Source organism: Cyprinus carpio, unplaced genomic scaffold (assembly GCF_018340385.1).
Source record: "Cyprinus carpio isolate SPL01 unplaced genomic scaffold, ASM1834038v1 S000006658, whole genome shotgun sequence".
NCBI classification, from domain to species: domain Eukaryota; kingdom Metazoa; phylum Chordata; class Actinopteri; order Cypriniformes; family Cyprinidae; genus Cyprinus; species Cyprinus carpio.
In genome coordinates, this window is record NW_024879282.1 from 855556 (window position 1) to 868372 (window position 12817).

General features: G+C 35.4%; 1 protein-coding gene across 4 annotated transcripts; it reads left to right on the plus strand.

Moving 5' to 3' along the window:
• Positions 1–384: 384 nt before the first annotated feature.
• LOC109088174 lies at positions 385–12710 on the plus strand. 4 transcript variants are annotated; one of them, XM_042755272.1, is made up of 29 exons: positions 385–754; positions 1128–1284; positions 1372–1486; positions 1577–1742; positions 1875–2014; positions 2256–2340; positions 2590–2723; positions 2844–2960; positions 4308–4431; positions 4523–4701; positions 4878–5026; positions 5128–5318; positions 5554–5662; positions 5803–6344; positions 6540–6616; positions 6770–6864; positions 6968–7150; positions 7275–7372; positions 7552–7665; positions 7790–7889; positions 7973–8048; positions 8568–8719; positions 8788–8930; positions 10141–10321; positions 10420–10581; positions 10674–10752; positions 11398–11484; positions 12431–12513; positions 12621–12710. In XM_042755272.1, the coding sequence occupies exons 2-29, from the start codon at positions 1155–1157 to the stop codon at positions 12668–12670; spliced, it is 3861 nt and encodes a 1286-aa protein (XP_042611206.1). In that variant the 5' UTR covers positions 385–754; positions 1128–1154; the 3' UTR covers positions 12671–12710. The 4 variants fall into 4 exon arrangements, with proteins under 4 accessions (XP_042611206.1, XP_042611208.1, XP_042611207.1 ...); XM_042755273.1 differs by lacking the exon at positions 385–754 and adding an exon at positions 975–1046; XM_042755274.1 differs by lacking the exon at positions 11398–11484 and having other exon boundaries at positions 387–754.
• Positions 12711–12817: the final 107 nt, after the last annotated feature.

The following is a 12817-nucleotide window of genomic DNA, read 5'->3' on the forward strand; positions in this document are numbered from 1 at the left end:
AAATATTAAATAGAAATATGTACATATCAATCAATCAAAAATGTATTTGCGCTATATAATTAATACGGGGAATCTATGCTTGCGGAAAAAAAGGCAAAGGTCTTGTGATATGCCTTTATACAAACGATAATTTGAACAATGGGCGTTTCTTTGTTTACAGAGCAATTTTTTTGTAGCGTTTGAATATGCAAATGTGCGAATTGTGTGGATTACAATAGGATTGTTTACAAGCGTTTTTCTCAAATTAGTATATTTACAACAGTTCACCCTGATTCACTACTTTTTAGAATGCAAATAAAAAATAGTTCACTATTTACTTTTTTTATTCATTGTTAACATTAAACAAACTGTACATTTTCTATTTTTTCGATCAGTATTTAATAACAGAGCACCAGCAACTTAGACAACTCACACAAAACCGATTATAACAAAATTCACGGAAACTATTAATAGTGTAATTTTGAGGCTCACAAAACGGTTTTCGCTTTGCGGTAGACCTGCGCGTAAGCAGAAAACAGAAGGGGAAATAGTGCGCATTCTACAATATTTTTTGCTAACAAATTACATTCTCACTTTTTATAATATACGTCATTCTCACGTTAAAAAGTAGATAAGTCACTAGTTAAAACATTTAGTATTGATTCTAGAGAAAGAAAACATCTGAAATGTCTATATTTTAAGATCCGTCCAATAGTAACCATCCGCCAATTTCCCAACGTCCATCGGAATCATGAACGAGTGAAACTCGAGAAAGGTATAGCATCGAAAAACTTATTTGAATTCCAATCTTTGTTTATTTTAAAAACTGGTTTCCATTTTAATCTTAATTTTAATTAGCAAAGATCAACTGAATTGTACCTGAACGGGTAAATCATAATTCTATAACGTTACATATCAATATTCATATTAAATGAACCTGGGCTAATTGTGTCCGCTTCCTAGCATATATGCATGTTGTTTACATTTAAATGAATGTTTAAGTTCGATTTTTTATTTTCCAACTTTCTGACTGAAGCCAACTGTAAATGTAACTGCAATTATAATTAGTAAGTAACGTTACACAATAGAAAGCAAACATGTATGGCTCGGTTTGCTATACTAAAGTTATTCAACCAAGCATATTTTAGTTTTCAGGTGAGGAAGAAATCTGTATCATGACAGGGGTTCAGCCAATGCCCTGTCCGGTGCTCTTGGGCACTGTGAAAGGTGGAGGTTTATCAGCTCTCCTGCACAGATACACAATTGAGAAAAAAGTAGCAAAAGTGGAGAAAGTGCTCAAGAAAGGTTCACATACATCAGGAGCATATCCAATTTGTTTTTTAAATGATTGTACATGTTTAATTAGTGCTTTTTATATTACATCTTCCATAGGTGTGGAAGTTGACAGCATGAACCACCTTGGACAGACACCACTCTTTTGTGCGTCTCTCCTTGGCTTTGCTAGTGTAGCAGAGAAGCTTCTACAGTATGGAGCAAACCCAAATCAGTAAGGCCAAACCTTCCCATAATCAACCATGGAGCTGGTTTGAATATGATAATAGCATATTTTTTCATGTGTGATGTTTATATACACCAGCCGCTGTAATGATGGAAGTACTCCCGTCCATGCTGCAGTTTTCTCTTGTAATCCCTGGTTGCTGAGTTCACTGCTGGATGCTGGCGGGGACCTGCGTCTCCATGATGATCAGGGCCGGGTGCCGAAGGACTGGGCCGAGGCAGGCGCGCAGGAGAACAGTCCGAAGGTCTGTGCTGACTGTTTTGATGCTGCTTTGGTTCTGTATGAATAAAATGCAGCACCGGTGTCTTTGTCATGTCAGATGCAGCTCCTGCAGTGTAAAGACACATTTAGACCATTTGTTCTTCCCTATCTACAGATGCTTGCTTTTCTGAAGAGATGCGAGTCTCAAATGCAGAGGTTATTGCAAACACATCTGTCCAGAGATGAGCGTACCACCCCGACTTCCTCAAAGACACTGCTGAGCTCTCCATCCCTGCTCAAGCTCTTGAGACCTCGGTAAGATCTGCAGTACTTCTCTGGGCATTCATCTTTATCAGTGAACATTTCTGGAATACACTACACAACTTTCAAACCTCAACAGATTTTAAAACACTCGGTATAAAACACTTGACGGCTTTACAAGTCAAGGGAAAAATATGTGCTAAAGTTGTATAGTGTCCACCAGCCTTTAGTTATAGTGTCATTTAGAGAAATTCAGATTTTTTTTGTTTTTGTTCGAATGTGTCCTTCTCTTTAGGTCATCTGGGCTCATTCATGAAAATAACACAAGATATAAGATGTCTGCCTGTGATATGATGATGCATTGTTTTGGCTATGGAAAGGTTTGTGTAAAAAAAAAAAAAAAAAATTTTTAAAGATTAAACCTGAACCCACATCACATTTTTAAAAATATACATAAATGTTTTTGAACAAACATGTTCTAAATTCTAGATTGCGATTATAAAGACTTATAAAATGAACATTCCTCTTCCTATTAGCATAGTAAAGCTTCTAAACACTATATACTTTTACTCTGACAGCTATTAATCACACTGAGCTGTTGTTAAGATGTTGTTTTGTAATCATTACAGTTATGCTTTGAGAAGCCAGGGTTAAGTCTGGGATTGGCTGCTTCTGTGCTCTTGATAAGTGACTGTGACTTAGTTCAAGCTAATGATGAACCTCTCAATTCCTTTATGTGTGGATCTTTCATACGTATGACCAAGTAAGACACTGTAATCAAGCAATGACTATTTATTGAATATGCATTGAAGATAGATTTAAATGAAAATACAGCATTTCCTTACAGGAAACATAATACATTTTTTGTTTAACTGTGCCTCAGTTACAGTTGGAAAGGATATCGTGTCACTGTTAAAGAGCTGCATGATGTGATTTTGCAAAAATGTGAAGAACATGATGGTCTCCTGGATCTGCTGATTTCTGAGCAGGAGTATTGCTGGTAAGAAATTGAAAACTCAAAAAAAAAGGCTACAACAGAGTTTGACAGTAAGCATATGTAAAAGACTATTATTTAAAAACCTTTATTTAGGTAATAAATTTTTTTTGTAAACAATATGAAACATTATTTGCAGATAATATTATATTGGTTATTATTATTTTTCCTGGCCTGCACAACTGTTCATTAAAAAAAGTAGTTTTAGAAGCTGATAAACATTCACTTTAATGAAGGATTATTAAAACTAAATTATTATTTTTAGATGTATATATTATAGAGATATTGGAATCTGTGTTGGAATTATATATATGTATCATTTTTATAATAAGTTTTAGTAATTTTGTTGTTTTTAGTTGTAAGTTTTTATGTCTATGGGTCAAAGACGTTAAGATGTCCGCATCAAAAGAAATGTACAAAAGTGATTTTGTGTCCATAGAAAGCACATTAAATGTAAGTAAAATGTCTTCTTTTAAGGTTTCAAATAAGTTTTTGGAGAATAAAATGTCAAAATTTGGTTGAAATAATGTTACATTGTCATTCAGTGTAACACAATATTTATGCAAAAATTCAAACAACATGCTTATTCTGACGTGTACATATTAAAATATCTAAAAGAATAATGGACCATGCTAAATTTTATTGTGTTTTAAATTAGTATGACAAATGGGCAAAACCTAGGATAGTGGCAAATGTTAAAAATGTAAAATTACAACTAATTAGTATTTGGGGTGAAAGTAATTAGTCTTTTAATATGTCATAAATTGATTTTTGTTGTAAATATGCCTGACAAGATTGTTACACTGAATGACAGTTTAGTGAGTGTCTTCTGTAAATCAGGGAAAATGTATGATATTTATTTTTTTGCTCAGAAAAACAAAAACAAAATTGCAATTAAAAAAAAACAGAAAACTTTTAAAAAAAATTTGGGGGAAAACTACAACAGTTTAAAGCAGTATTACACTTTTTTTATGCTTAAACACTTTTTTGTCTATACAGTTTTTATTTATTAGTATTCAGTTTTAGTTATTTGGTAAATCAACTCAAATAAAAAATAATACAAACTAAATGTGTGAATGGGAAATGTTGCCAACTAGCTGAAATAAAAAGAAATGCTAACATTCAAAAAAAAAAAAAAATTTATTAAGACCTATTTTAATTTAATGTTGATTTTAACTTTAGTCAAAATGCCCAGAAATTGAATACTTGAATTATGAAATACTTCACTCCAAAATGAAAATTTTGTCATCATTTACTCGAGTAATTCAAAACCTGTGTTATTTTTTCGTGTGTTGTTATTTGTTATCTAAATACAATGTCCAGTAGCTATGGTTACTATTATGTCCTGTGCAGTCAGCTGTCTCACCCGCACCTGCTGCTGCTGATGGCTGTGAGTATCTCTGCTGACCTGGACAGCACAAAGCTGGTCTATGAGAGAGTAAATCTGGGATCCCTGTACAATGTGCTGCACCAAAGGGTAATATTTGAAAATTTCAAAAAGATTTATAAATGACTGAGAAGTGGTTTTATTTTAAACTGTGTTCATTGTTTATTTCCATACTCTGCAGCGGGATGAGTTTCCTCTCCTACCGCTGGTTGACCTATTATCAGTGGTGCTACAGGTGTGTGAGGTGTTAATGTACCTGCATGGCCGATCTCTGGTGCTCAGGGCCCTTTCTTCACACACTGTACTTATAGTGCACCCTGGAGTTGCCAAGGTTACGGGCCTTGGGTTCATTGTACCCAGGTACACCATCCTTGCAAAAGGCACACACACACATACACACACACACACACACACACACACACACACACATATATATTTAAAATGACTTCAATTTAGGAAATGTGTAAATTAAATGGCTTATATTCAGAGTGTGATTTTTGTGTTTGACATGCCTTTACCCTCTACTCCAACTAAAGTGAAGGAACGGCCTCCTACGCCCCACCTCCTGTTCCTTTGCCTCTCGGTCTGATCAACTGGGCAGCTCCAGAAGTAATTAGATATAGAGCATGTACAGGAAAAGCTGATCTCTATAGTGTGTGCGCCCTTTTACAGGAGATCTTTACAGGTACCTTCATGTATGTGATGTAAACTGTAGAGCTTATGTGATAGATCTTGTTTTGTGTTACTAGTTTGCGACTTGTAAAGCAGTTATATTGCTTTGTGCAGATGCTGTGCCATGGGGCTCCACAGACCCACGCTGGATAAAACGGTCAGTAGAGGCCAGTCAGGCTCTGATAGCAAACCCTGCTGTGCCTGAGCCTTATTACCACTTCCTGCAGACGGGCCTCCAGCACAGAGCCCAGCACAGAACCAGCAGCCTGCATGATTTGTGCTACAATCTACGCTGTCATATAAGGGTTTGCACACTGGTTTAATTCTGTTACTGTGTCTCATCAGTATGTATCAGTGCACTTGTAGCATGCTCTATTTGCTGGATGTTCACTACTGTTCAAAAGTTGGTGGGTGATATGATAGAAAATTTTAAAATTAGTAAGTAAAAATTATTAAGGATACATTGTACAAGGTTTTTCCAGATATTGAGAGTAATATATATCAGCATGAGAGTAAATGATGCAATCTAATCTACAACAGGAGATTAGAAGTGAGAAGACTAGAAGTGGATGGCACTCATGGTCAGTGCTTCAGAGCATCCCTGGATGGAATACAGATATTAATCAGACAAGAGAGCAAGACAAATCTGGTGAGATTTCCATCCAGTCATGATTAGGGAAACTTTTAAAGCATAGAAAATGATCATTTTGTGAGAAAGTGCCTGTTAAGAACATTAATGTGATGTAATACAAACTAATATAGTTTGAATGTCCTATTCTTTCCTCTTAGTATATCAGCACTGCAGTACTGCAATACACAATGAGATCCGGGAACATCACCTGAAAAGAATCTACAGAGAAGAAGACGAGTCCACCTCAGACACTAATGACTTCCACTCAGATATTTCGCATAGTGATATCACTGCTTTGCATGAATGGCCCTCTACCCATCATACCTCACTTTCTGAGCCACCTTGTTCTAACTATAGGGATACAGACAAGGATCTGGCAATTAGTCGCTCTATCTCAAAGCATACTGGCTCCATTGTTCTCAACCTCAAAGTGTCTCAGGTTGTTCTAAAGCAAGCTGAGCAGAGTCTGGATAATGTGGAGGCAGACCAATTGGGCGCCCCATGCTTTGATGAGGTGGATGCTCTGATGAAGAGGGTGAACATGGAAAAAGAGTGCAATGTTGGTGTTGGGAAGGCTATGGGGCCACCGTTTGATAATTATATATCTAAGTGGACCATTAATAGAGATGAGGAGGTCAGTCAGTACAGTTCAGCTCAAGAGGAGAGCTTCGAAAGCACATCCTATCCTAGTAGTGTACAGGTATGTCATGTTCAATTTAATGCGACCGTACTGAATAAAAATATGAATTTCTTGAAAAAAAAAATTAACTTAAAATAAATTAGTGTAAAAATACTAACAGAGATCACCCTAAAACAAAAAAGGAATAGCAGTCAGTATAGCTTAATGATTTAAATAGTTTATAGAAAAAATATGAGAAAAAAGCTTTATTAACAGGAGGAGAAAAGGGACTTGAAGAGAGTTGAAACAACAAAAAGAGGACAGCAACAGACAGGACGTCAAAAGTCTGAGAGGTACAACAGTATAAGAGCATTAGCAGAAAAAGACTAATATAAGTCATATAGAAAAGGAGAATGATAAAAAGGATGGCAACAACAGAAAGGATATATATGAACAAATAGGCAAGAACATGACAAAAAATAAGCAAATACATTTCTTTCTTTCAGGTTATATGCACAGCTTGGGTTGTCTAAGGCTCAGAAAGACAGCACAGGCCGATCTTGTCTAGAAGAACATTTCCAAACAAAACCCTCATGGACCAGTGAGAAACAACAGCCACACCATTCATTATCTTCATGTGCATTTTATCCATTTCAAAGACTGTCTAAGAGGTGACATGTGACCTGTTGTTTGTGTCTGTGCAGGTGAGGTTCGTGAAATGGTGGCCCTAATGACAGGTGGGCGCTTGGGGTCACCCTTGAGTGCTTTTGGCAGCAGTGACAGTGAGGATGTAGCAGAGCAACAGCTCTACCTACAGGACAGACATAGTCAGGAATCTGAGACCCAGAAAAGCACTGATCTGGAGCAACTGTTCAAGAGTTTCGCTGGTAATAGAGCTGTGCCTGAAATTGCTGTTAAAGGGATAGTTCACCTAAAAATGAAGATTTTGTCATCATTTACTATATATTAAATCCTATCCTATATTTTATATTAAATCCTATTTAATGCCAGGTATTCAGAGTGATAGTGAGGAGAGCACAAATTACCACACTATCAATCACACTTTTGATGAGACCAATGGAGTGCTGGAGGAAGCAAGCAACACAAAGGTGGTAAACTGTGACCTTTATTTATATTTGTTTTGTACAAGTTAATTAATGTTTTTTTTCACATTAAATCAAGATTGTTGTATGACTTAAACCTTGATTAACATCATAGGTGAACTTTTAGAACAAAATGCTATAAAAACTGATAAATATGTACACTTTAATGTATGTTGTGTCACAAGGACAAAAGAAGTTCAGATGATTCGGACTGTACACAAACACAGCAATCTAGCATGTTCTACACACCCAAACACCACCCATCCATCTGCACATCATCTGGTGAAGAGCGTTCTCAGGTGAAAATAAACAATTTTAGTTATTTTTATAGGATACTCTTTAAATAACACAATAAAATCAGAAGATTAGGCATATGCCTTGAAGAATAAAGGAGGTATAATTCCCCCACCCTTTATTTCTCAGTCATTGAGCTCAGAGGATGAGTTGGATGTCACAATGGAGGTTTGTCGACCCAGCTCATCTCCAGCAGAGGAAAAACAGGCTGTTGAAAACAGTCTGAGTGGTATGTAGTTCAAAACAGACTGCAGTTTGTGGGTAACATTTGTCCTTTTTTATAATCTTTATGTCACCCTTATTATTATCTAGAATACCGTCTTGCTCAAGAGGACTCAAAGGATTCTGAATCTATTACCCCTGTGCACAGGTGCATTCCTACCATCAGGTACAAGAAATAAAGCATTTCACACAAAACTTAGTAAAGGCTGATTTAAAACTAATTTAGTTTAGTGTAATAACAATGTTTTTTTTTATTAACTCTACACCAAGTTAAAAATTTTGGGGTCAGCAGTGTTATTTTAATATTATTTTTATTTTATTATAGTTTTTATTAATATTTTGATTTAGCTTTTACTTTATATTTTCAGTTTTTGTTTTAAATTATTTTTTTTTTATAATTATCTTTGCTTTTGTCAGTTTTTAATATTACTACTTATAATAGTAATCAATAGTATAGTTAATAATATTATAATAGTATCAAAAGGTTTATTTGATTTTTATTTTAGTTAAGTAAAGGCATTTATAATGTTACAAAAAATTCCTATTTCAAATAAATGCTGTGCTTTTGCACTTTGTATTTAGAATCCCCAAAAAAATTTAAGCAGCACAATTGTTGATAATAATGAGAAATGTTTTTTGAGCAGCAAATCAGCATATTAGAATTATGGTAATTTTGTTCGATCAGTTGTTTGCCAGACCTGGCTGAGATTGCAGACCTCTCCAGCATATCCTGTTCACCAGCCCATCACCAAGAATGGGTGGAGTCAGCTGAAGCCCCGCCCATCCCTCTCAGCAGAGGACATCCACCCTGTAACAGCACCCCACGCAGCCCAAAAGGTACAAAGTGAATCAGAATATGTTGTGTGGATCAGTTTTGTCTAATTGTGAACACTGTTTAATTACAGACTGTAGGACACACCTTCAATATGTGCAGGTTGGCACTGAACACCTCCAGAGCCTGTTGGACTCGTCACCATGGGGCAGTGCGCCATCCCATACTGTCTGCACAGAGAGTTACGCCACAGCCAGCGCAGGAGACAGCAGCACAGTCAGTCAATGAATCATTATATTTGAATGATATATTTTTACAATCGTATCAGTATCAGGCAATAAATGTGACTCTTTATGTTTTCTGTATCAGTCCAATAAGTAAAATAAACTGATATATTTAAGCTGACAATCTGTACTCAAATGAACACCACAGATTATTTATACCAGTTGGCCTAAATAATGTTAAACATAAAATGTCTACTTAAAGCCTGTAAGATTTTTTGTCCAGAGTTAACAGGCATTTTGTTTCTATAATCTTTGTTATATTTGTGCAATTTTTAACTTTTACTGTACAAAAGAATATTGGCTATATGTTAAAATGAAGAATTAAAAAGAATAAGAAGTTAGTAAATTAAAATTAATAAGCTTAAGTTAATACGTGAAAAAAAAATGAATAAGAAAAATTATATAAATAAATAAAAGAAAATTATTAATAAAAGAAAAGTAAGATGTAAAAATTAATTTAGTATTATTTTAATTAATTTTGTTTTATCTGTCTGTCTGTCTGTCTGTCTGTCTTCCTGTCTATCATTTCTGAAGGTTTGGTCCCACTATAATAGTAGTGTATAATTTAATTTATTATTTTTTATTAATTTATTATTTATTATAAATATTTTATATATAAAATATTTATCATAATGTACTGAATTAATGCAGCTGGATAAAACGAAAATTCTGTCCCTTCCTCATTTCAGGCTGCAAAGTGAAAAATTACTTTAAAGGGGGATGATTCTTTTCTATACCCACTGTGTGTGTGTATATGTGTACATATATATATATTTATTTTTTTTGATGGGGACCTGTATATGCAATTTAGATTTATAAGGTGGGTGTTTTTTGATATCTTTTACCTATATTTCAGATATATTAATTAATTATGAGTTATTGGGCAAAATTTCAACCAGTGCATCTCTGATTTCTAATATGCACTTTTAAATGTCATCTTTACTGGGATAAGATGATGGCACCCTCTAGCCATCAAGTATCTTCAATATTGTTGTAATGTGTTTTATGCAAATTGACTTCACTTGACTTCACAATTTCAATTTCAAAGAAGAGATCATTCTTTATATTACATACAAATACTTATTGTTTTGTTGTAGAAGCTTTCATCTGATAAAAATAAATGTACCATTATCTTATTTTTGCATCAGTATAATCACAACTAACACACTTCACTTGTATTGATATCCTGCTTCTCTTTTCAGACAAATGCCTCTGTGTCCAGCGTCCTGCAGTCTCCAGTGTTAATCAACATCTCTAAGGATGGAAGAGAGAAAATAGACTCTCCCTCCAGCGGTAATGCAGAGTTCACCACTGCCAGCTGTGGAGCCAGACAGACCACTGAGACCAGCCAGGGAGCCAGTGAAGAGATAGAGCATCCTATTAGTATGACAGTTTATCATTCACTGCAGTAGTTTTCTAAAACTTAACTTGCCATGTTGCCATGATGTGATAATCAAACTGTTTGTTTGTGTTTCCTGCAGAGAATAATGATGTGGATGAGGAGGGAGAGGAAGAAGGTGATGGCCCGTCAGATTCTGAACATCAATGTGAGCAAGAGTCCTCTGATGAAAAGGTGTTTGATGATGAGGACATTGCAGAGAGGATGGAAGGGTGTGAGGGTGAAAACCCATGTCAGATACATGGTAAGACAGATCTTACCACAGTAGAGTTGTGTTTTTATTATTTATTATTATTTTAAATGAGGAATGAAAGTAATGTGCTTCTGTATTTCCAGACCAGCATCCAGATGTCAACCCTGCTGCTATGGATAGTAATGCAAACTTAAGGAGTCATAACCTTGAAGAAACTGAGATGTAAAGCCCCCAATATTAAATATTATCAGTTGCAGTTCTGGTTCATCTATCTCAATATACTGTACAACGTGACATACATTAACATCAAAAGTTAACTCAGCATTATAGTTACAGTCACGGGACTCTGCACTTATTCGCAATCACAAAAGTAAATTATTTGCATGTGCTGGTTAAACATTTCATTTGCGTGCTGTTCTGACATGTGTTTTTTCTGAGCGCATATACCTGAGGTGCACACAAAATAATAAGAATGTTGTAAAGCGGCTGATTTTTTGTGGGAGGTTTTATCATTTATTTCTGATTGCGCTAAAAAATTGCTGTCAAAAAGAGACATATAAACACAGCTGGTTATGTCAGTGAAAATAAACGGTTGAGAGAAAATCGGATGCGTTGTTGTATATAAGATGCGTGCAGTGACAGCAGACTGTAGTACTAAAAGGGAAATTAGTTTAGATGTGCTGCTCAGAACACTTGAAAAATAGTAAAACTAAAATGACGAAGAATCGTGATAAAATCGTGAATTGGGATATGATATTTTGGCCATATTGTCCACCCCTAGAAGGTTCTATTATTTGTTTTTTGTTGTTTTATCGTGATAAAATCGTGAATCGGGATATGATATTTTTGGCATATCCAATCTTGCAGGGCAGGCTTCACCCTTGAGGGGGATCTTCAGAGAATGCTTTTGGAAAGAGCCACAGAGCAGAGAACCCCTACAGACCCAGGGTCCCTGTGAGTGTTAAAGCTCCAGGTTTTTCTGTGCAAACAGACAGTCTCAAAAATCAGCTTGGAAGTGTATGGATTTTTATAAATAGGACTAAAAATGTCTTCTAATTTATATTTTGCTCATCTGTTTTTAATATTATTTTAATTTGATGTTTCTTTTTGGATTAACTATTATTTCTGCATTCCAACAGTAAGACCTTCGTTCATCTTTGGAACACAAATTAAGATATTTTTGATGAAATCCGTGAGCTTTCTGACCCTGCATAGACAGCAACATAACTACCACGTTCAAGGCCCAGAAAGGTAGTAAGGACATCATTAAAATTATTCATGTGACATCATTGGTTGAACTGTACTGTTATGAAGCTACGAAAATACGTTTTGTGTGCAAAGAAAGAAAAAAAATAACGACTTTATTCAACAATTTCTTCTCTTCCCTGTCAGTCTTTGACGCATGTTTACAACAGTACCACGCATGTGATGCTGTTGTTGCAGGAGCCTCCATTCTGACGTAGAACCTGCATGCGCTGCGGCTTGTTTGCAAGCAGAGGAATGCACACGCATGCCACGTGATATCGTTGTGTACGCGTGTCAAAAACTGGCACGGAAGATTAGAAATAGTTTATTAAAGTCGTTACAATTAATTTTTTTGTTTTCTTGGAGTATTTTAGTTATTTCATAAAATTATATTTGTTTTTTATCTATTATTTGGTTGACCCACTAATGTCACATGGACTACTTTAACAATGTCCTTACTACTTTTCTGGGCTGTATATGCAGGGTCAGAAAGCTCTAGGATTTCATAAATAATATCTTAATTTGTGTTCTGAAGATGAACAAAGGTCTTACGGGGTTGGAACCACATGAGGGGGAGTGATTAATGACAGAATTTTCATTTTTGGGTGAACTTTCCCTTTAAATAATGTTAAACATTAATCTGTATTTGGTCTAGTGTGTCTCAGTCTGACATAAAAGGAGAGGGGGATGTGAGAGAGGACTTGGGCTGTCCAGAAGGGGACTACATAGAGACAGCAGGTATGTGGAAAGTCTTTTTCTTGCCGCCTTTCAAGGGTTAGTATACAAGCTTAAAAGCCCAATTAAGTGTTTAACTGGATGAAGCCATATTGGTTTTCTTTCTGTAGAATGTAAAAACGAGCTGGGAGAGAAGATTGAGGCAGCTGATCAGTCTTGACAGGTGCACAAGAAGCCTAGAATAAAATGCATTTGACCTTCAGTGAAAACAGTGTAGTGTATATCCTATTGCTTATATTAGCAGTATAGATATTAACAACAGAAATTAAACCTTTTACAGATAAGTTACTAATTAAAAAATAGTTTA